The sequence below is a fragment of the Pan troglodytes genome, chromosome 7 (genome assembly GCF_028858775.2).
Source record: "Pan troglodytes isolate AG18354 chromosome 7, NHGRI_mPanTro3-v2.0_pri, whole genome shotgun sequence".
Classification (NCBI taxonomy): domain Eukaryota; kingdom Metazoa; phylum Chordata; class Mammalia; order Primates; family Hominidae; genus Pan; species Pan troglodytes.
In genome coordinates this window covers 39449703-39470517 of record NC_072405.2, presented here as the reverse complement: position 1 = coordinate 39470517, position 20815 = coordinate 39449703, and the positions used below count along the sequence as shown (strand labels likewise).

The 20815-nt window shown below is 37.5% G+C and overlaps 1 protein-coding gene across 4 annotated transcripts in view; it reads right to left on the bottom strand.

The window, feature by feature from the left end:
- WRN (WRN RecQ like helicase) overlaps nucleotides 1-20815 on the bottom strand; it is a 137924-nt gene that overhangs the window by 94126 nt on the left and 22983 nt on the right. For 2 of the 4 annotated variants that reach the window (XM_063817001.1, XM_063817004.1), the window contains exons 2-8: nucleotides 18823-18994; nucleotides 18101-18213; nucleotides 12934-13079; nucleotides 12306-12454; nucleotides 10183-10332; nucleotides 9038-9107; nucleotides 1118-1232 (exon numbers count right to left, since the gene is read on the bottom strand). In XM_063817001.1, coding sequence (XP_063673071.1) covers nucleotides 1118-1232; nucleotides 9038-9107; nucleotides 10183-10332; nucleotides 12306-12454; nucleotides 12934-13079; nucleotides 18101-18213; nucleotides 18823-18918 — 839 coding nt within the window. In that variant the 5' untranslated portion in view covers nucleotides 18919-18994. Of the gene's footprint in view, nucleotides 1-1117; nucleotides 1233-9037; nucleotides 9108-10182; nucleotides 10333-12305; nucleotides 12455-12933; nucleotides 13080-13505; nucleotides 13630-18100; nucleotides 18272-18822; nucleotides 18995-20815 lie in introns of all 4 variants that reach the window. The other 2 variants (XM_063817003.1, XM_063817002.1) reach the window with 2 other exon arrangements.

Here is a 20815-nt window from a genome sequence, read left to right as displayed (position 1 = left end):
GGGGTGGCGGGCGCCGGTAGTCCTAGCTACTCGGGAGGCTGAGGCAGGATAATGGTGTGAACCCGGGAGGCGGAGCTTGCAGTGACCTGAGATCATGTCACTGCACTCCAGCCTGGGCAACAGAGCAAGACTCCGTCTCAAAAAAAAGAAAGTTACATCTTTCAGAAATTCTCCAAGTTGCATTAAAAATTACCAAAACAAATTCTAGGGGGGCAAATTACTTTGACAAAAAAGCTAAATTTATATATCATGGTTTTAAATCTCAATCAAAATCTATCACAAATCTTATCCAGAAAAGCATACATTAACTGCACTTTTTTCGAGTCAGAATTCTTTCTATTCCAAGTAAGAGATTCACATTTCTACAAAGTATTTTTTTGGCCCAAAATTACATTACCACATTCTAATTGTTCATTGTTCCAGAGCATTCCTGCTTTTAGAGATTTAATAAGGAAGTCATCCTGCAATTAAGGCCAGGACAAGGTCTGATTCCAAAAAGACATAGCCCCTGTATTCCAAGGTCTATTAATCTGTATAACATTTGATCCAAATTTTTTAAGTTACCTAGTGCTTTAACCATAAAAGAATCTCTAAAATTGGAATGCCTTTTGTTCTAATAATCTATTAATTAAGTAGAATTCTTAAGTAATAATCAGATAATAACAGAAATGAGGCTACTAAGTATGACGTTGCTTTTGGTCACTATAGATTTCAAGTGACCAAACTATAAATGTTATTAAATCAAAGATACTCATTAACAGAAAGAAAATGACAACTTTGAATCTTAAATATTTTCCTTAATGTATAATTTATTTTGCTTTGACAAAAAATATAATATAGATATAATTTCAAAATGTATAATATGAATACAATTTCTATTCCTTTGTTTCATAAAACATCCTACAAAGCAGACAGAAAAGGCTTAAACCTTTGGATTCACTATTCAACAACTGGAAAGATATTTCCCAAATTTATAGATCAGTCTTTGTGTGTGTATTCAAGCAAATTTCTATGAGTCAGCCTTAATGAACAGTAGTCTTCACATATAGGAAAATGTGATAAAAAAAAATAAACAGAATTGATTTAAGTTAAAAAAAAAAAAAAGGTAATATTTAACCTCCGTGGGTTTTCCAGTTTACTGAAAGCATGAGGAAGATGCTTAGCCAGATCCATCACTTCCTCAGAGATTGAAGTCAACTGTTTGTTCATGTCGCTAAGTAGGATTTCTTCCTCTAGGGGGAAAAAAATCAATATTAATTTTCAAACCACAAAGCAGAGATATTCATTTAGCCACTTCATTAAATAATATTAGGGCTCAAATTTTCATTTTCTTTCCTTAAATGAATTCCAACAAAAAGACCTTCTTATTCAATCCCCAAATTGCCTCAATCACTTTCCCTCTCTTTCAAATTTTTACTGTTTACATTTAAAGTAAATTCCAAATGATCTGCAGTAATATGTACTATAACCCAGCAGTTATTCGCCTAGGCAGAAGGAGAAGGTGGAAATGAGAATCTGAACCTGTCTGTACTATTGCAAAATCAGAAGTCAGTATAACACCATGTATGCTGCTACTTAATAATACTGTTTAGTAAGCACAGCCTTCTCCAACAGTTATCCCTCATTGCCTTCATTCCCAGTCAGCACCAAAATAAAATGTAAGCCCTTCCTTTTTTTTTTTTTTTTTGAGACTCTGCTCTGTCACCCAGGCTGGAGTGCAGTGGCGCGATCTCGGCTCACTGCAACCTCCACCTCCCAGCTTCAAGCTATTCTCATTCCCTAGCCCCCGGAGTAGCTGGGACTACAGGCATGTGCCACCACGACCAGCTAATTTTTTTTTTTTTTTTTTTTTTTTTGTATTTCTAGTAGAGACAGTGTTTCGCAATGGTGGTCAGGCTGGTCTCCAACTTCTGGCCTCAAGGGATCCGCCCACCTTGGCCTCCCAAAGTGCTGAGATTACAGGCATGAGCTGCCACCCCCGGCCAAAATAAAATGTAAGCCTTTCTAATCAGTGATCAACTTCCAAATTCTCAACTTCATCCTGTCTGGTACATCATTTGCCATCAACAGCACAAAGCCTGCCCTGCTTTCCCAAACACTTCCCCTGCTTAGAATTTATTCATCATCATTTCTCTTGTCCTTCAAAAGCCCATCTCCTCTGAGGCCTATGAGACAGAGCTACAAAACCTGCTATTCCTGATTACTACAGTTATCTTGTCATCTCCAAACTGCATCCTTTCAACCCTTGGAGATCTTAGTGCCTGATTCATTAACTACTTTCACTCCACTACTATTCCTTGATCACTGCCAGTGACTTCAACATCCACAGGCCAGTTCCTTGACCCCTGCATTTCCGACAATCTTTTCTTCAACAGACCTTAGCCACTCAATTCCATAGTCATACCGTTGACCTTATAATTGCCAATAAAATCACCACCTCCAGACTTCAATTGTAAGCCTTCCACCCTGAGAACACCAGCATCCCTATCTTTCCTTCCAGCATGCTTTCCCCAACACTACTTTGACACTTGCAGAACCAAATGCATTGATCCTATCACCTTTTCCTTACCTATCAACATCCCTACTCCCACTCCCCACTGAGCCTTCCATTCCTCTCTTACCCACATTACAGTAATCATTCCTTTGTATATATAGACTCTCAACTCCTTTGCTCTTCCCTCCCTCCATGGTAATTACGTGGCAAAACCTCTACTCATAATAAAACCCACTTTTTTTACCTACCTGATGCCTACACCCAAGCAGTTGAATATAGTTGAAAATAAAGCACATCGATGATGACATAAGTTATTTTAAACTCATGACAGATTTCAAACGCACCCTCAGCAATGACTGTTAATTCTTCCACATTTCCCACTCTCAAAATGACTATTTCAAACCTCTTCCTTTCTTTGTGAACTTCTAACACCTGTTTGACCCTCCTATTACTCAGAGAACAACTTCACCTCTTATTTCACTAAGAAAAATGAAATAATAAGAGAATTACGTCTTCCCACTTTTCAGTTTGCTAATTATTCAGTCTTCAGATCTCTACTCCCATTTATAGCGAAATTCCTTGAAAGAGTTGTCTACACTCACTCTCTCAAATTTTCTGCTCCCATTTCCTCCCAAACCAACTGCAACTAAGCTTTTACCCAAATCAGTAGAGCAAAGCTGCTTTTGAAAAGGTTACTCATGGGCCGGGCGCAGTGGCTCACACCTGTAATCCCAGCACTTTGGGAGGCCGAGGCGGGTGGATCACGAGGTCAGGAGATCGAGACCATCCTGGCTAACATGGTGAAACTACTAAAAATACTCTACTAAAAATACAAAAAAAAAAATTAGCCGGGCATGGTGGCGGGCACCTGTAGTCCCAGCTACTCCGGAGGCTGAGGCAGGAGAATAGTGTGAACCTGGGAGGCGGAGCTTGCAGTGAGCGGAGATCGCGCCACTGCACTCCAGCCTGGGTGACTGAGCAAGACTCTGTCTCAAAAAAAAAAAAGAAAGAAAAGGTTACTGATGGCCTCCACACCATCAAACCTAACTGTTAATTGTAGACTCTCATCTCACTCAACCTCTCCGAATGATTTAAAGCAACTGACAACTTCTTCCTATTTCAAACATTTTCTTCAGGTGGCTTCAGAACTAAACACCTCCTGTACTTCGCTCCTTCATTAGTGGCCCTCCCAGTCCTCTTTGCTGCTCTCTCCTCATCTTCCCAACCTCCAAATGCTGGTGTGCCCTTGAGGTCAATATCACGTCTATTGTTTATTTCATTCACTCCCTATTTTATCTCATTCAGTCTCACTGCTTTAACTACCATCGGATCTGAATTACATCTCCAACCTCAACCTTGAACTTTGGGATCATATTTCCAACTAAAATATTCTCTTGGATATCAATAATCATCTAAAACTTAGGATATCCAACACTGAAATCTAAAGTTTTCTCACCCAAACCTGTTCTTCTCATAATCTGTCCACTATAACTGACCTTTCCATTCATCAGATGATCTGACCAAAATATCTTAATGTTCTATGAATCTTTACATCTCACCCCTTACACGGAATTCATCAGCAAATCCCTCACAATATATATCTTCCAAATATCTACAGAAGCTACGACTTCTCATCACCTCTATTGCTACCCGCCTAATCCAAACAATTATTGTCTATTGCTTGGGCTGTTACAATAGCCTCCTAACTCTCTGCCAAAATGCCCTGGGGCTAAATATTTTTCCTCTTACAACAACCAGAAAAATCTTTCTAAAATAAAATTTTAATTATATCATTCTTCTGCTCCAAACCCTCTATGGGTTTCCCATAACCCATCATCGTATTTATTTTCATTAATAAGAAATGAAGTCAGATTCACAGCCTACGAGGCCCTACGTGATGTGGCCCAAGCCCCTTTTCTAGCCTCATTTCCTGCCACTCTTACCCTCACTCATTTCATTCAGTTATAGGCACTGTTCCTCCAAAAGAGCCAGCCAATCACCCTAGGAGGCTTTGCACTTTCTTCCCTCTAATCCCGCTATGCAATTCCTTCAGTTAACCACATGGCTCCCTCACTTCACCCAAAGGAAATGAAGGGGCATGGTTTGCTTGGTTTGTAAATTTTCCCGAGCAACTCTAACAGTGCCTGACACATAAGCACCCAACATATAAGTGTTATATGCATCAATAAACGTTCCCTTTCCAAACTAAGCTTCTAGAAAAGTTGTTTACACATGCCTTAGTTATTTCTAAAACAACTAAAACAAGCTTCTGAGAAAATGTTGTTTTCAAGCCAGATGCAGAGGCCTGAAACCCGAGGTATTCAGGAGGCTGAGGCAGGAGGATCGCTTGAGGCCACGAGTCTGAGCCAGGCTGGGCAACATAATGAGACCCTGTTTCTGTTCCCACATTCCTCAGATCTAACTTACTCCCCTATTCACGTTAATATGACTTCCACCCACCTCATTCTCTTGCTATGGTTATAGGACTTTCATGTTACCAAAGCCTGTGGACTCTTCTCTGTTTGAATAGCATATGCTCCAAATGACCACTCCTCAAAACACTCTTTTGCTACCCAGTACAGCAAAACTATTGTTTAAAAGATTACAAATGATCGGCGCATTGCCAAATCTAATGATGAATTCTAAGTCCTCAGTTTCTCAAACTCTCAGCAGAATTTAAAACAGTTGATAGCATCCTCCTACTTAAAACATGTTCTTCACTTGGCTTTCTGCACACCACACCTCCTAATTTCCTCGATGTCTATGGCAACTCCTTTGGTGTCCCCTCCTCCACGCAAATGTTCAACACTAAGAGTTCCTCGGGATTCTCAGTCCCAACTCTCTTAACTCAAACTGTCCTCTGTGCTACAGCCAACACAACTAATTCTTGCACCACCTCCACTTTGCTGTCTTACAGGTCTCCCTCCCTTAACATACCTAAAATCAACTGTGTGACAACGCATCCCAAAATCTTGCTCTTCCTCAATGCTTTTCATCCCTGTTGTTTATGCCAACAACACAGGAATGATCCTTGACATGTGTCTTTCATCATTACCTCAAATTCCACTGGTTTATTAAATGTATTTTGAGGTCAGGTGTGGTAGCTCATGCCTATAATTCTAGCACTTTGGGAGGCTGAGGCGGGCGGAAGACTTGAGACCAGGAGTTCGAGACCAGCCTGGCCAACACGGCGAAACCACATCTCCTCTAAACACACAAAACTTAGCTGGGCGTGGTGGCAGGCACCTGTAATCCCAGTTACTCAGGAGGCTGAGGCAGGAGAATCACTTGAACCCAGGAGGTGGAAGCTGCGGTAAGCCAAGATCGCATCACTGCACTCCAGCCTGGGTGACAGAGTGAGACTCAAAAAAAGAAGAAAAATGAATTTTGAACCTGTCAACTTCTCTCCATTCTCAACACAATTAACCGACTCAAGTTGCCATTACCTCTCACTTGGATTATTGTCACAGCCTCCCAAAAGATATTCCTACTGTGACTCCTGCCTTCCTCCTACATCCGTTTTTTATTCTAGAGCCCAAGTTCTTATTTTTTTAATGTAATTCACTTCACTGCTGTGTTTAAAACTCTCAGTCACTTCGATTGCTCTTGGGAGGAGATATAAACTCCTTACCATGGCCCATCTGCTTTCCTTTTTCTGCTTCGCCTTCATCCGCCCAGCCCTATTCAATGTTCACTATACTGAACTACTTTCAATTACCTATAGATACCATAATTTCTCTCACCTCTGTAACTTGGCACCTGTAATTTCCTGTACCCATTCTTTCCTATACTCTTCAGCTAGCTAACTTTTTTTTTTTTTTTTTTTTCTGAGACAGAGTCTCGCTCTTGTGCAGGCTGGAGTGCAATGGTGCAATCTCAGCTCACTACAACCTCCACCTCCCAGATTACAGCGATTCTCCTGCCTCAGCCTCCCAAGAAGCTGGGATTACAGGTGCCTGTCACCACACTCAGCTAATTTTTTGTATTTTTAGTAGAGATGGTGTTTCACCATTTTGGCCAGGCTGGTCTCAAACTCCTGACCTCAGGTGATCCACCCACCTCGGCCTCCCAAACTGCTAGGATTACAGGCATGAGCCACTGCACCTGGCCTTAGCTAACTCTTGCTCAGGTTTCAGGTCTGGCTTTTACATGCACTTTCTCCAGGAAATATTCTAGAATATTTCCCCCAATGTGTCAGATGCCTCTCGGTGTGTCAACTACAGCACCTTGTTTTCCCATGACGTAAGACTCATCTCCCTACACTGCAATTGCTTTCTTCACTCATCTGTATCCCCAATAAAACTGCAGGCCCCTCAGGAAACAGAGTATGCCTGGCTTGTTCACTACGGTATTCCCATATCGTAAAATGCTCAACAATATTTAATAAATGAGTCAATGTATCTTTAACTACTATATCATTTGGTGTTTATTAGCTACCATCTTGGGAATAAGTCAATGGGGAAACAATGTGTAAATATCCTTTTATGTTCTAATCTTTTTATCCTTTAACAAGAAGAAAAAAACAGTCTAATAATAAAAAGCAAAAGAGAAAAGTGGTCATTCGAAAATATCATCCATATGTACATGAAGAAAATTAGAGAACAGTGATGCTGATACTTCTGGCTGAATAACAGAAAGGAAGGAAGGGAGGAAGGAAGGAAAAAAAGATGGTAATCTTAGTTATTAGGTTGGTGCAAAAGTAATTGTGGTTTTTGCCATTAAAAATTACCAAAACCACAACTATTTTTGCACCAACCTAATACAATTCACTGGAATCTGAGTCAAGATGTCACAATATACTCACACATATAATGTAATAAAGGGGAAAAAAAGTGAAGGTCAAATAATGTAGCATTACAATGACAAGTACACAGATACCAGGACTTCCAGTACTGTGTTATTAATATATGTTACTTTAGTGAAAAATCTCCTAAACATTCCTTGGAAGCATTTTCATCAAAATTGCACATGTAACAAAATTGTACATGTAACCTACATGCAATTCCACAAACCATAAAGCCAAAAAATCATAACTCTCCCCTGTTGAATTTTAGTTTTATTATGAGTTAAGTAAGTTCTTATATACTGTTTCCCAAATCAGCTTAAAAAACCGATCACCTGCCTCAGTTAATTAACATACAGTCATTCCTCTGTATCCTTGAGGGATTGGTTCCAGGAACCTCCCTCCCACTGATATCAAATCCATAGATGATCAAGTCTCTTATATAAAATGCTGCAATATTTGCATATAATCTATACACATTGTCCTGTATACTTTAAATCATCTCCGGATTTCTTATAATACCTTATACAATGCCTACGCATCACTTCATTCATATAGATTCAATGTGGTACTCCATGCAAGAAATTCAACTTTTCCTTTTTTAAAACTGTGAATTTTTTTTTTTGGCTTGAATGTTCTCAATCTGTGGTTGGTTGAATCCACAGATGCAGAACCCAGGGATATGGAGGCTGACTCTAAGTTACAGCCACAAGACCTCTGACTACAGAGAACCAGCAGGCATTCATAGGAAGTGGCTCTCCAGGGAGGAGAAGTAAGAATAAAGACTCTTCTACCTTAACATATAAAGGAGGGCCTGCCACCCACAGAGGCTCAACGACAATTATAAAGAATATCATATCATTTTATATGAGGCAGTCATGCCATATTTTTAAGAGTATTTAGCAAAATGGCCTAATTTAATTAACATCTTAACAAACACAATCATTTAAAATCTCCAAAAGGAAGCTACAAGAACAGTGATAACTTTGTATCAATACAGATGCTTCGAATAGTTTGTCCCTTTAAGTCTTCACAATTATTCTATAAAACGGTAAAACGGACATTATGCTAGTATCTACATTCCATGCTTGGAGAAACAGGTACATCCCAGGTCACATGGCTGGGATTCACATTGGTCTGTGCAACAAAAAGCCTGGGCTCACCCACTCTACTACGTGGCTCCTTCTGCTCTCACTGGCCTATCAAGACCTCTAAAAACAGCACTGAGGTTGGATGACATGTCCATTATTTTTGGAGAAAAATGACAGAAGAAAATTAGAAATGTAAATCAGTATGTTAGAAAGCACTGTAAAATGCCCAACAATATTTAATAAATGAATAAATGGATCTTTACCTACTTTATCATTTAGTGTTTATTAGCTACCATCTTGGGGATAAGCCATCTTACATGTTTTAAAGCATTATATAGAAAGCATTTTAAATACTTATAGCAAGGATGTATAATCTCCAGACTAGGAGAAAGCTGGTTGTGTCACTGCAATAAGAAAGCCACAAAGCCCCAACTCTAGAAGCCACATACATAGCAATGCTACAAAGTAAAAGAAGGGCTGCTTTGCCACAAGTAACAAAGATGAAACACTCATCTTGGGCCCTGATGGATCCCACCCTAATGTCAGGACTGCTCAGACATTCAAGAAGTTATAGTACTAAATGCTTTGCAAATATGTGAATATTGCCTTTTTTGGAGATAAACCTCACAAAAGAGTGAATTCACATTTTATTTATGGATCTTAACATACCTTTATTTATAGCAAACCTTTGCACAGTATCATCCAAAATCTCTAAATTTCGGTAAATAATAAAACCAGCCTATAAAAAAACAGAAAAATTTAAAAAGTATGCTAAAGATCACTGAAATAAAACAGTAAATCCCATCTTCAGAAAAATCGAAGAGAATGATTCACAAAGCACCCAAACATGGAATTCAACCTATTATGTGACACAAATATCAATATGTCCTCATTTAATAATCCTACCAATTGTGAAAATTGAGAAAGGTGCCTGAGCCTTAAAAGTTTGTTTTCACTTTTTCACACTCAATATTACACACAATATCCAAATAAAATAACCTATAATGGAATCTAACAAAATGCAATCTAGTAAGAGAAATCCTACTTAAATCAGCTGAGAATGTTAGTCTCAAGTTTGGGGATATCTTTTAAAGGAAAATTATCATCCAATTTCCCTAACAAAAGTGAATTGTTTGCTGGTTACAATTCAAAGGAGTTTCCATTCCTTTGACAGATGCAAAGGAGAAACAATAAAATATTCATCTACAAATGAAAGCATGAGTTAGGAGAAAACAAATTCACTGTGGAATAAAATACATTTCTTAAAAAACACACAATAGTGCTATATATAAAGATAAGCCCAGATTTCACTACATACAAACATGTAAATATAAAAATATATCTAATGGCAGCAACAAGCTAAATTTGGAGGCAATTTTTCTAAAATTTCACCACATTTTATATATAAGAAATAAGGCCAGTTTTAAAATAGAAACTGTACTATAATTATTTTCATTCTGAATTGTTTATATATCAAATCCATCATCAGTACTATTTATGCTTGCTCAGCCTGGATTTATTAGCCTTTCATGTTTTCAGCAAGTTCACATTTTTTTAACATACAAATTAGACATTAATTTGGCTTCATGACAATGAAAATAACTAGCATTGAACAATCTGTTGATTGGTACTTGCTAATTAATATCGAGAATGAACAGTTTCACTAAATGTCTTCCTAAGCATTTTTCAATGCCAAATTGATATAAAATATTTTGGTAGAGTTTCTGCCACTACTACAATAAAATTTTTCTAAAGTCATTTATAATAATGTATTTAAAACACATCACAATTTCTAAAGATCTTTAAGCACGTACATAAGCATCAGTGGCTGCATACAGTTTCTGGTCCTCAGTGAGAGGAAATTTACTCCAATTGCTACAGCGGATAGACTTGTCTTTCAGGAGCTGTTTACCTAAGAGGTGTTTAACCAGACTGTTGAGGCTCCAGGTCTCTGTACATTTCAGCTAGAAATGATGAAAAAGCAACACAGTAAAATCAGTTCCTGTTTTCAGGTATTACCAAATGATATCAAATGAACATACCACAAATAAAATTAGGAAATGTTATACCAAAATACAACCCACAGATAGCCTTCAACAAATTCCCTGTCACTAAAAGCCTCATATGCAGTCCACATTGTAAGAATTTAATTCTAGAATTTCCCTAATGTAGGTATTAAAAATCTTGGACTTTAAAAATATTGTTCATGAAAAAAAGTTGGCTAGTAGGCTTTCTACCTCCCAGCCAAATGAATACTTGGCTAAATATGAGAATTTAATTTAAGAACTTCATTAATAAAATATGTGAAATACAGGTGATGGAACTGATAGCCAAACTTCCACTAAGAGCACCGTATCACAAGAGCTCCATTATGCTCTCCCTTAAAAAAAATAAATTTTTTTTTAAGTTACTGGTATACATGGATTAAAAATATACACCTAAAACACAATTTTACATTTGCAAATATATGAAAGTGAAAGAGTACCAAGAACTGGGAGGAAGGAAAAGAGAAGGCTTGCTTAAAGAAACTGTATGTAATCCCAGCACTTTGGGAGACCGAGGCAGGTGGATCATGAGGTCAGGAGATCAAGACCATCCTGGCTAACACGGTGAAACCTTGTCTCTACTAAAAAAAATACAAAAAATTAGCTGGGTGTGGTGGCACGCCTGTAGTCCCAGCTACTCGGGAGGCTGAGGCAGGAGAATCGCTTGAACCCAGGAGGCAGAGGTTTCAGTGAGCCAAGATTGCACCACTGCACTCCAGCCTGGGCGACAGAGCAAGACTCTGTCTCAAAAAGAAAAAAAGAAACTGTCTGCCGGCCAGGTGCGGTGGCTCACGCCTGTAATCTCAGCACTTCGGGAGGCTGAGGCAGGCAGATTATCTGAGGTCAGGAGTTCAAGATCAGCCTGACCAACATGGAGAAACCCCATCTCTACTAAAAATACAAAATTAGCTAGGCATGGTGGTGCATGCCTGTAACCCCAGCTACTCAGGAGCCTGAGGCAGGAGAACCACTTAAACCCAGGAGGTGGAGGTTGCAGTGAGCTGAGATCACACCATTCCACTCCAGCCTGGGCAACAAGAGCGAAACTCCACCTCAAAAAAAAAAAAAAAAAGAAAAGAAAAGAAACTCTATGCCAAGACAGTGGATTAGAGGTAAAGGTTTTCCATTGTGGAAAACTGTGTAGCAATTCCTCAAAGACCTAAAGAAAGAAATACCATTTGCCCCAGCAATCCCATTACTGGGTATATACCAAAAGGAATATAAATCATTCTGTTATAAAGACACATGCACACATATGTTCACTGCAGCACTATTTAACAATAGCAAAGACATGGAATCAGCCTAAATGCCCATCAATGATAGACTGCATTAAAAAAAATGTGGTACATATACACCATGGAATACTATGCAGCCATAAAAAAAATAAATAAGATCATGTCCTTTGCAGGGACATGGATGGCACTGGAGGCCATTATCCTTAGCAAACTAACGCAGGAACGGAAAACCAAATACCATATGTTCTCACTTATAAGTGGGAGCTAAATGATAAGAAAACATGGACACACAGAGGGGAACAACACACACTGTGGGAGGTGGAGGGTGGGAGGAGGGAGGAAGAAAATCAGGAAAAATAATTAATGGGTACCAGGCTTAATACCTGGGTGATAAAATAATCTGTACGATAAACCCCCATGACACAAGTTTACCTGTGTAACAAACATGCACATGTACCCCTGATCTTGAAACGAAAGTTAAAAAAAAAAAAAAACTAAAGGTTTTCATTAAAGAACATTCACTTGGAACTTTTTTATTGCTACAAAAACATTATATAACAAGCTTTTTCAAAAAAAATCTAACATTCAGATAGAAAGTACATTCTGTGTAATACAAAATTATCTTCATCATGAAAATTATATATATATTGCTTTTACCTTTTTATTGGCAACATCTGTCAACTCCACAAAATTCTTCAATTTGATATCAAAGTCACGTAGAAGTTTCCACTGATCTCCTTCAATTCCTACACCTGCCTTTTTAACTGCTTTATTTTCAAGCAACATTTTTAATCCCTGGGGAAAAACTGTAACATTTTCTTGTTATTTCCGTAAGTTCTGTCAAGTATGATGGATTTATGTCCTACTTCTTATACATACCATGTTTATGTATAAATTTGTATTTAACAGTAATTTTAAATTCAGAAACACATTCACCTTGAGTATTTCTTAACTAAAGCAAACAGTCCTGATTGATAAATGACAAGAAAAAATAATCAGTTTGAATGCCACTCCTGCTAGCAATAGCAGTACATATCCTGGTCATTTAGCCTCTTAAAATTTCAGTTTTCTCTTCTCTAAAACAGAAAAAATGTCATGCCTCACAGGTATGTTGTGAAAATTAAATAAAACAAGGAATGTGAGTGAATCAGGTAGAACATAAATACTTAAATAAATTTGAGGTAATGAGAGAACGGCCAGCTAATAAAAGAACTTAATTTTATAGGGATAAAGTTGACATATTACAATTATCAGCCATATAAAAATGAAATGAAGAGATACCAACCTGACATGGAAGAAATGTGGAACAAGTAACATTTGCTCTCAGAAACACACAACTGAATTAGTGCAACTTTGCCAAGTTTCCCTCTATTGTATAATGGTGGCCACTCCATGTCAAATCCCACCACATCCCCATCTGATAGACTCATGCTAAAGGGAGAAAAATAGTGTAAATTAATTTATGTTAAAATTTTAAACTTCTGCATAACTAAAGACATAATTCAAAAATTAAAAGGCAACCACAGACTGTTCAAGTTATCTGGAGCACATATAACTGATAATGAACAGCCAGAAACTATGTAAAATTTCTTGAAAAATAAGTAAGAAAAGACAAATTATTCAGCAGAAAAATGGAGAAAAATATGAACAGGTAATTCCCAAAAGAAAATCCAAATGACCAATAAATCCAAAAGATATGGCCAGGTATGGTGGTTTACCCCTGTAATCCCAGCACTTTGGAAAATCAAGGCAGGAGGACTGCTTGAGACTAGGAGTTTAAGACCAACCTGTGCAACACAGCATGTCTCCACAAAAAAAAAAAAAAATTAAAAATTAGCTGGGCTTGGTGGCACACACCTGTAGTCCCACCTACTCAGGAAGCTGAGGCAGGAGGATCACTTGAGTCCAGGAGTTCAAGGTTAGCGTGAGCTATGATCGCATCACTGCACTTCAGCCTGGGTAAAAGTTCAAGACCCTGTCTCTAAGAAAAACAAAAATAAAAAATAAATTTTAAAAATCCAAAAAATATGTGAAGACACTACTTCTCACTAGAAGTCAAAGAAATGCAAACTAAGTCTACGTGATTTCACATCTATCTGATTGGTAAAAATTAAGTTTCAGAATACCACGTGTTAAGAGGATATCTATCAGTATAAATTGGTAAAATCCTTTTGGAAAAAAACTTTGACAACGACAATATCTAGTTGAAGGTGCATAAACACTATGACCTGGCAAGTTTTGTCACAAATAAATGAAACCCTCAGATGTGTACAAACAGACATGTTTAAGAATGTGCATTGCAACACTGTTCCTACTGGCAAAAATTAGAAACAAACTAAATTTCCATTAACAAGAGAATGGATTGAACCAACTGTTGCATAATGAAACATTGTAAGATATAACAGTTAAAATGTAACTACACAGATCAACAAGAAAAATTCTCAAAAACACAGTGTTGAGTAAAAAAGACAAGTTACAGAGTACACAGTTTGTTAGCATTTTTTAAAGTTTTTAAATGGGCAAAATAACATTATATAATATTTTCAGATATAAAATTATTAAGTACTATTATAAAAAACATGTGAGCAGCCAGTGGCTCACACCTGTAATCCCAGTGCTTTAAGAGACCAAGGCAGGAGGATCACTAGAAGCCAGGAGTTCAAAACTAGCCTGGGCAACATAGTGAGACCCTGTCTTTAAAAAATATAAATAAAAAATTAGCCAGGCATGGCAGCACATACAGGTAGTTGTAGCTACTTGAGAGGCTGAGGCAAAAGGATCACTCGAGCCCATAAGGTTGAGGCTGCATTGAGTACGATCTCGCCACCGCACTCCAGCGTGGATAACAGAGCAAGACCCTGTTTTTATTAAAAAGAAAAAAAAATGCACAAAACTCATAGAAGTTATCTCAGAGGGGAACAGGGGGAGAATGAGAAAGAACAAACATGGGGCTTCAGCTGTATTTTACTGTTTCATTTCTTAATAAAGAACTGAAGAAAACAGGCCAGGCGCAGTGGTTCACGCCTGTAATCCCAGCACTTTGGGGGGCCAAGGCAGGCAGATTGCTTGAGTCCAGGAATTTGAGACCACCTGGGCAACATGGCAAAAACCCCATCTCTATAAAAAATATATATATAAATTATCTGGGCATGATGGTGCATGCCTGTAGTCCCAGCTACTCAGGAGGCTGAGGCAGGAGGATAACTTGAGCCCAAGAGGCGGAGGTTGCAGCGAACCAAGATCACACCACTGTCACTCCAGCACGAGCAACAGAGTGAGACCCTATTAAAAAAAAAAAGAAAAAAAAATTGAAGAAAATTAAGATTTGATAAACAAAGTGGGAGGAATATGCATATTTATTATATTGTTATCTATTGTTGTTGATACTTGCCTATTTAATAGTTGTTAAAAATTGAAACTATATTTAAAAAATAAAAGAAACTCAGCTTCTGCTTCAGGCCAACATGATATAACAAGGGAGGCCAGACTCACCCTCCCATCACAAACAAATCTAAACTTGGACGAAACATACAAAACAACTGTTTCAGATACTAGACAACAGGCAGTACAGGACTATGATCTCTAAGGGAAGGGAAATGAAGGGTGAACCTTACAGTTGCCCCACATTCTTCCTGGGACCCATTGCAGACAACAGAACAGGGAGAAGAATCCCAAGGAGAGCACTGAGTTGGGGAGACAGAGTTCAGAGCCCTGGAAGCTGAAGGACCTGGAACTCACGGGGCAGAGTTCTGGAAAGGAGGAAGCTAGGCAGGAAAAGAGCTCCAGAAATCTCCCTAAGGGACTCCTTTGGTCTTTGCAGAATACGAAGACAAGCATGCATAGACTAAAACTCCATGGGGCTGGGCAAACAACCATAAGCTGAATGATTCTTAGGACGGACTTACACAAAGGTAAGAGGCATTAAAGTTCTGAAAAGTCAGAGAAGAGATCGTTGATCACCAGAGGCAGTCTACAAAGACTCCAGAAGGGTCACATCTTATTATAGGGCTAAATTACCTTTAGACTAAAGGCAAACGTAGACTTTCCCTGATCAAGCTTGAAAACAAGCTTCAAAACATAAAGTTGATCTTCAAGTAACTTAGATGTCTGACAAAGTTCCTTTCTTTAAAGGAAAACAATAAAATCTAACATTCCACAAAGTAAAATCACAATGCCTAATTAAAAAAAAAATTAACAGCTGTAGGAATAAACAGGAAAATATAACCCATAATCAGGAGAAAAATCATCCAATAGAAAGAAAAAATCCTAGAATAATGGAATTAACAGACAAGTACATTAAAACAGCTATTAAAAATATGCTAAATATGTTCAAGAATTTTGAAAGAAACATGAATAATGAGAGTCAAAATGGAAAAAAAAATTAAGAACCAAATGGGACTTCTAGAGATAAACAAAATATGTAGTATCTAAAAAAGAAATTCACAGGATGGTATAAACAGACCAGACACTACAGAAGAAAAAAATATAAGTGAACTTGAAGACCGGAAACAAAACTATTCAAGCTATTCAAAATGAAGCACAGAAAGAAACAAAGGAAGAAAGAAGAAAAGACTGAAAGGAAAGAGCCTCAGTGGCCTGCGACACAGTATCAAGCAATCAAACTTGTGTGTACTAAGAGTCCCAGAAAGAGAAAAGAATAACAGGATGGGAGGAAAAAGGATCTGAAGACATTTTTCAAATTTGATTAAAGTATAAGCCCACACAGATCAAAAAAATTCAACGAACTCCAAGCCAAATAAACACCAACCACATTACACAAGGGCACATCATAATCAAATTGTTGGAAACCTGTGGTAGCAAAAATTTAAAGTGTCCAGAGGAGGGGAAAGCAAACACAAAAACTCTGCCTGCCTTTTATAAAATACATATAAGTCATCAAAACTACAATTCTTCAAGTCACTTGCGCTAATTGCCTTCAGATATGACATACTATAGCAATGCTGAAGGTAAAATGGTAGAGTTAATATGTAATCATAAACAACAGATTTTACCTCCTCTGTGAAACTAATTCAGTATAATGAGTCCCAAAGTGGCCAGATAACTGTAGTAAAAGTAAAAACACTTGAATGTTATTTCTAGCTTATATCTATACCAGTAGAAGACCATTAATAAATAGCTTAACCTACCTCTGCCTTTTGTTTGTTTGTTTGTCTGTTTGAGACAGGGTTTTGCCCTGTTGCCCAGGCTGGAGTGCAATGGTGTGATCAAGGCTCACTGCAGCCTCAACCTCTCGGGCCCAAAACCTAGGCCTCCTGAGTAGCTGGGACCACAGACACCTGGCTAATTTTTAAATTTTTTTGTAGAGATGGGGGTCTTACTATGGCTGGTCTCAAACTCCTGGGCTCAAGCAATCCTCCTGCCTTGGCCTCCCAAAGTGTAGGGATTATAGGCATGAGCCACTGTGCCCAGCACCTCTGCTTTTTTTAACCCAATATATAACAAAATTTTTTTTTTAAAAAAGACAGGTATAACCACCTCAGAAAATATCTGAATGAATTCTTTATTACTTGTTTTATGCTTGGAGAGCCTTAGATTGCACTATTGCAGTCCTAATTTTACAAGGCAACCTTTAAAACTACTAACAGACATTTCTAATGTTTTTTGTTTGTTTGTGAGGTTGTTTTTTTGGATTTTTTTTTTTTGAGACGGAGCCTCACTCTGTCGCCCAGGCTGGAGTGCAGTGGCGCAATCTTGGCTCACCGCAACCTCTGCCTCCCAGGTTCAAGCAATTCTCCTGCTTCAGCCTCCTGAGTAGCTGAGACTACAGGCACACGCCACCACACCTGGCTAATTTTTTGTATTTTTAGTAAAGACGGGGTTTCACCATGTTAGCCGGGATGGTCTCGATCTCCTGATCTTGTGATCCACCTGCCTCGGCCTCACAAAGTGCTGGGATTACAGGCCTGAGCCACCGCTCCTGGCCTCTAATGTTTAGTTAGAACATTTTTTAAGGATCATTTGCTACAACTGTTACTAATTACACACAACAGAGCCAATCATAGCCATTATTCAATATTACTATGTTGATATTTTTAATGAAATATAAAGGTGCATTTAAAGGTTAAATAATTTTTGCACTTTTTCCCTAAATTGGTAAAATAAACACAGTAAGTTCAGTAGCTCTATATATAACATCTTAAGTACTGAAAGTTAAAAAACTGTCGTGCTCGCTTCAGCAGCACATATATTAAAAAAGTTAAAAAAAGCTGTCTGAAGTAATAGAAAAGCTTATGAATGAACAAACTGACAGATTACAAATTAATTCAGTGACTTTTATTTGAAATGTAAAACTTGGTGATAGTGTATACATAGAAATAATTATTTATTGAACACACCTCACCTGTAAAACTCAGTATATTCACAAACATTACCATAATAGTACCTTCTAAGGGTCCAAATTCAAATAAAATCAGGAAATTCAAAACACTTACCTAATATCTTCTGACAGCAAAGAGCAATCACTAGCATCGTAACTATACACAATGGATCCAGTGAATTCTAAGAAGGGGAGGTCATCTTCAAAAACACTCTTCCAAACACATGCCTTGAGTTTAGTAAATTTCAAAACAGGCACAAAGTTCACATCAAATAACAAATGTTCACTGAAATAATAAAGTTCACTGAAGCATTCAATTTATAGTTATAAGTTTTATCAATTAATGTTTTATAAACTAATGAAGTCATAAAGAAAACTTAACAAAGAAAAAACCATCCCATTGTGAAATTATTTCTCCTAACAAGTTTATTTTCAAACCTCTAATCCCATTTTCATAAAAGCATTTATTTTCCTGAGTTTTTTTTCTGGTAATTATATTCGTATTGCAGCTGTAATAATAATGTTGCCTTAAAATGCTGAAGACCGGCTGGCAAACAAAAAATTCAACAAAGTTAATGTTGTCTACATTATCTGAACTAGAACAAACTGGTAAAGTCAACCCAAAAAAGAGAAAATATACAGTAAGAATTCTCATTTTGTAAACCCAATTAAAGTTTATTCCAGTTTACCCTTTCAACAACTAGGTCCTGGTGCATTTAGACAACAGCAACTCTGACCTAAACAATGACTTGAAGTTTACAAGTAACAACTGACTCTTTGCACTGTCAAATATAAATTAAATTTCTCACCCGAAAGAATAGTCAATGAACAACATACCTTTCTTTCTTCTACAGCACATCTTTTATTCTGCACATTCATCCATTCAGGACATTTCCGCTGCTGTGCAGTTGTTTCCAATTTTTTTTCACTCATCTTTGAAATGTCCTATTTGCAGAGTCCAAAAAACAATGTCTTCATGGGTAAATACAAAACAATATCTGAAAGAAAACTGAGAGGTAGTACTGTCAATATGAATGAAAACCAAACACACACATTTAAAGTAAGTTATTACACCTAGGTCCAAGCATAGGTTCTAAGAGCTAGAATCACAAAACAAAACAGATACAATATGCTGCATCTACTAATTATACATTTAGTATTTCTTCCTCTTAAAATAAATCAGCCATTTTAATTGACTTGTATAATTCTGGTAGTTTCAAAATTCTATTATTCTATGACTTTGAGTATTTCTCAAGAATAACCTTACCTCACTATCAATGAAAATCCTTGGGTATATGAATCATTATGAATTCCTGACATTTTAAATTTTCTACATGCTTATTTGGTCTTAAGATCTAAGTAAATTCAGCAAAACTATTAGATTTATTCACAAATCTACTCAAAGACTTAATTTTGAAGACAGATAATAGCTCTTCTATATTAAGGATTTTTATTTTGCTCCTCGCCTAGTAAGTGAACAAATTTCCCTAAGAATGAGTTTTTTAGAGGATTTTTTAAAAATCTGTTAATATCTTTGAGGGCACTCCTCAATGTAAACCAAAATTCAAGTATAATTAAAGAAAATACAGTGAATAAGAATCTCTCAAACGTGGTGTGTGCATTTAAAAAAAAAACAGAACATATTTGTTAATAGTAAAATGGATCCGTACCCTGATATGACTCATACTCAATTAAAATAGCCTTAGTTCAAGGCTTAGTTCTTAGCAAATTCCTCAAACTTCAACTTTAGTTCCTATTTGTAATAAGGAGGTAGCAGTTTTCTTGTTTTTTGTTTTTTTTTGAGACGGAGTCTTGCTGTGTCGCCCAGGCTGGAGTGCAGTGGCACGATCTCAGCTCTCTGCAAGATCTGCCTCCTGGGTTCATGCCATTCTCCTGCCTCAGCCTCCTGAGTAGCTGGGACTACAGGCGCCCGCCACCAAGCCCGGCTAATTTTTTGCATGTTTTAGTAGCGACGGGGTTTCACCATGTTAGCCAGGATGGTCTCAGTCTCCTGACCTCGTGATCCAATTGCCCACCACAGCCTCCCAAAGTGCTGGGATTACAGGCATGAGCCACCACGCCCGGCCCAGGAGGTAGCAGTTTTTAATGTAACACTGAACAGTCTCATGATGAAACAGGATGTTAATTACATTAACTATTTATGATTTGAGGGTAGTCTGTTGTATTTGATATTTAACAATATAAATTCTGACAAAATTAAACAATATGCAGCAACTATCCCAAGCATGAATCAGAAACTGAAAATACTGATAATTTATGGAACAAAAAATTTTAAAGAATACTTTATCAAACAGATTTTCCATATAGAACAAACTCCATCGCTATTGTACATTGGGAAGGAAAAGGTTAACAGAGCAGGTTTGTAACTCATTCTTTCACCACTGGGGGAGAGAGACTGAAAGATCTCCACCAGAGTTCCCAGTAAACATCCCAATGACATCAAACCAGAAGGCAGCTTACTAAGGGTCTTTATTAGTAGAAAAATACCAAACAGTCCATATCTAGAAAATGTTAGCAAGAAAGAGTTCAACCATCTAGATTGTTTATTGTTAATAAGCCTGGAATTATGGATTTATTAATTTATGCTTGAAAATGTGGGTTAGTCAAATAAACCACATAATTAATAATACAGGAGTCCCAAAATCAACACACAAATCCTTTGTGCAATGTTTTTGCACATACTGCTTAAAACTAGAGTGTTCATACAAAACTACAACGTGTCCTAATGCAAAAGAAAGGTACATTTCTGTAATTTGTTTCTCACGGTTTGGGACTCAAAAAAAGAATGTTCTACCTGCAATTGGTGCTT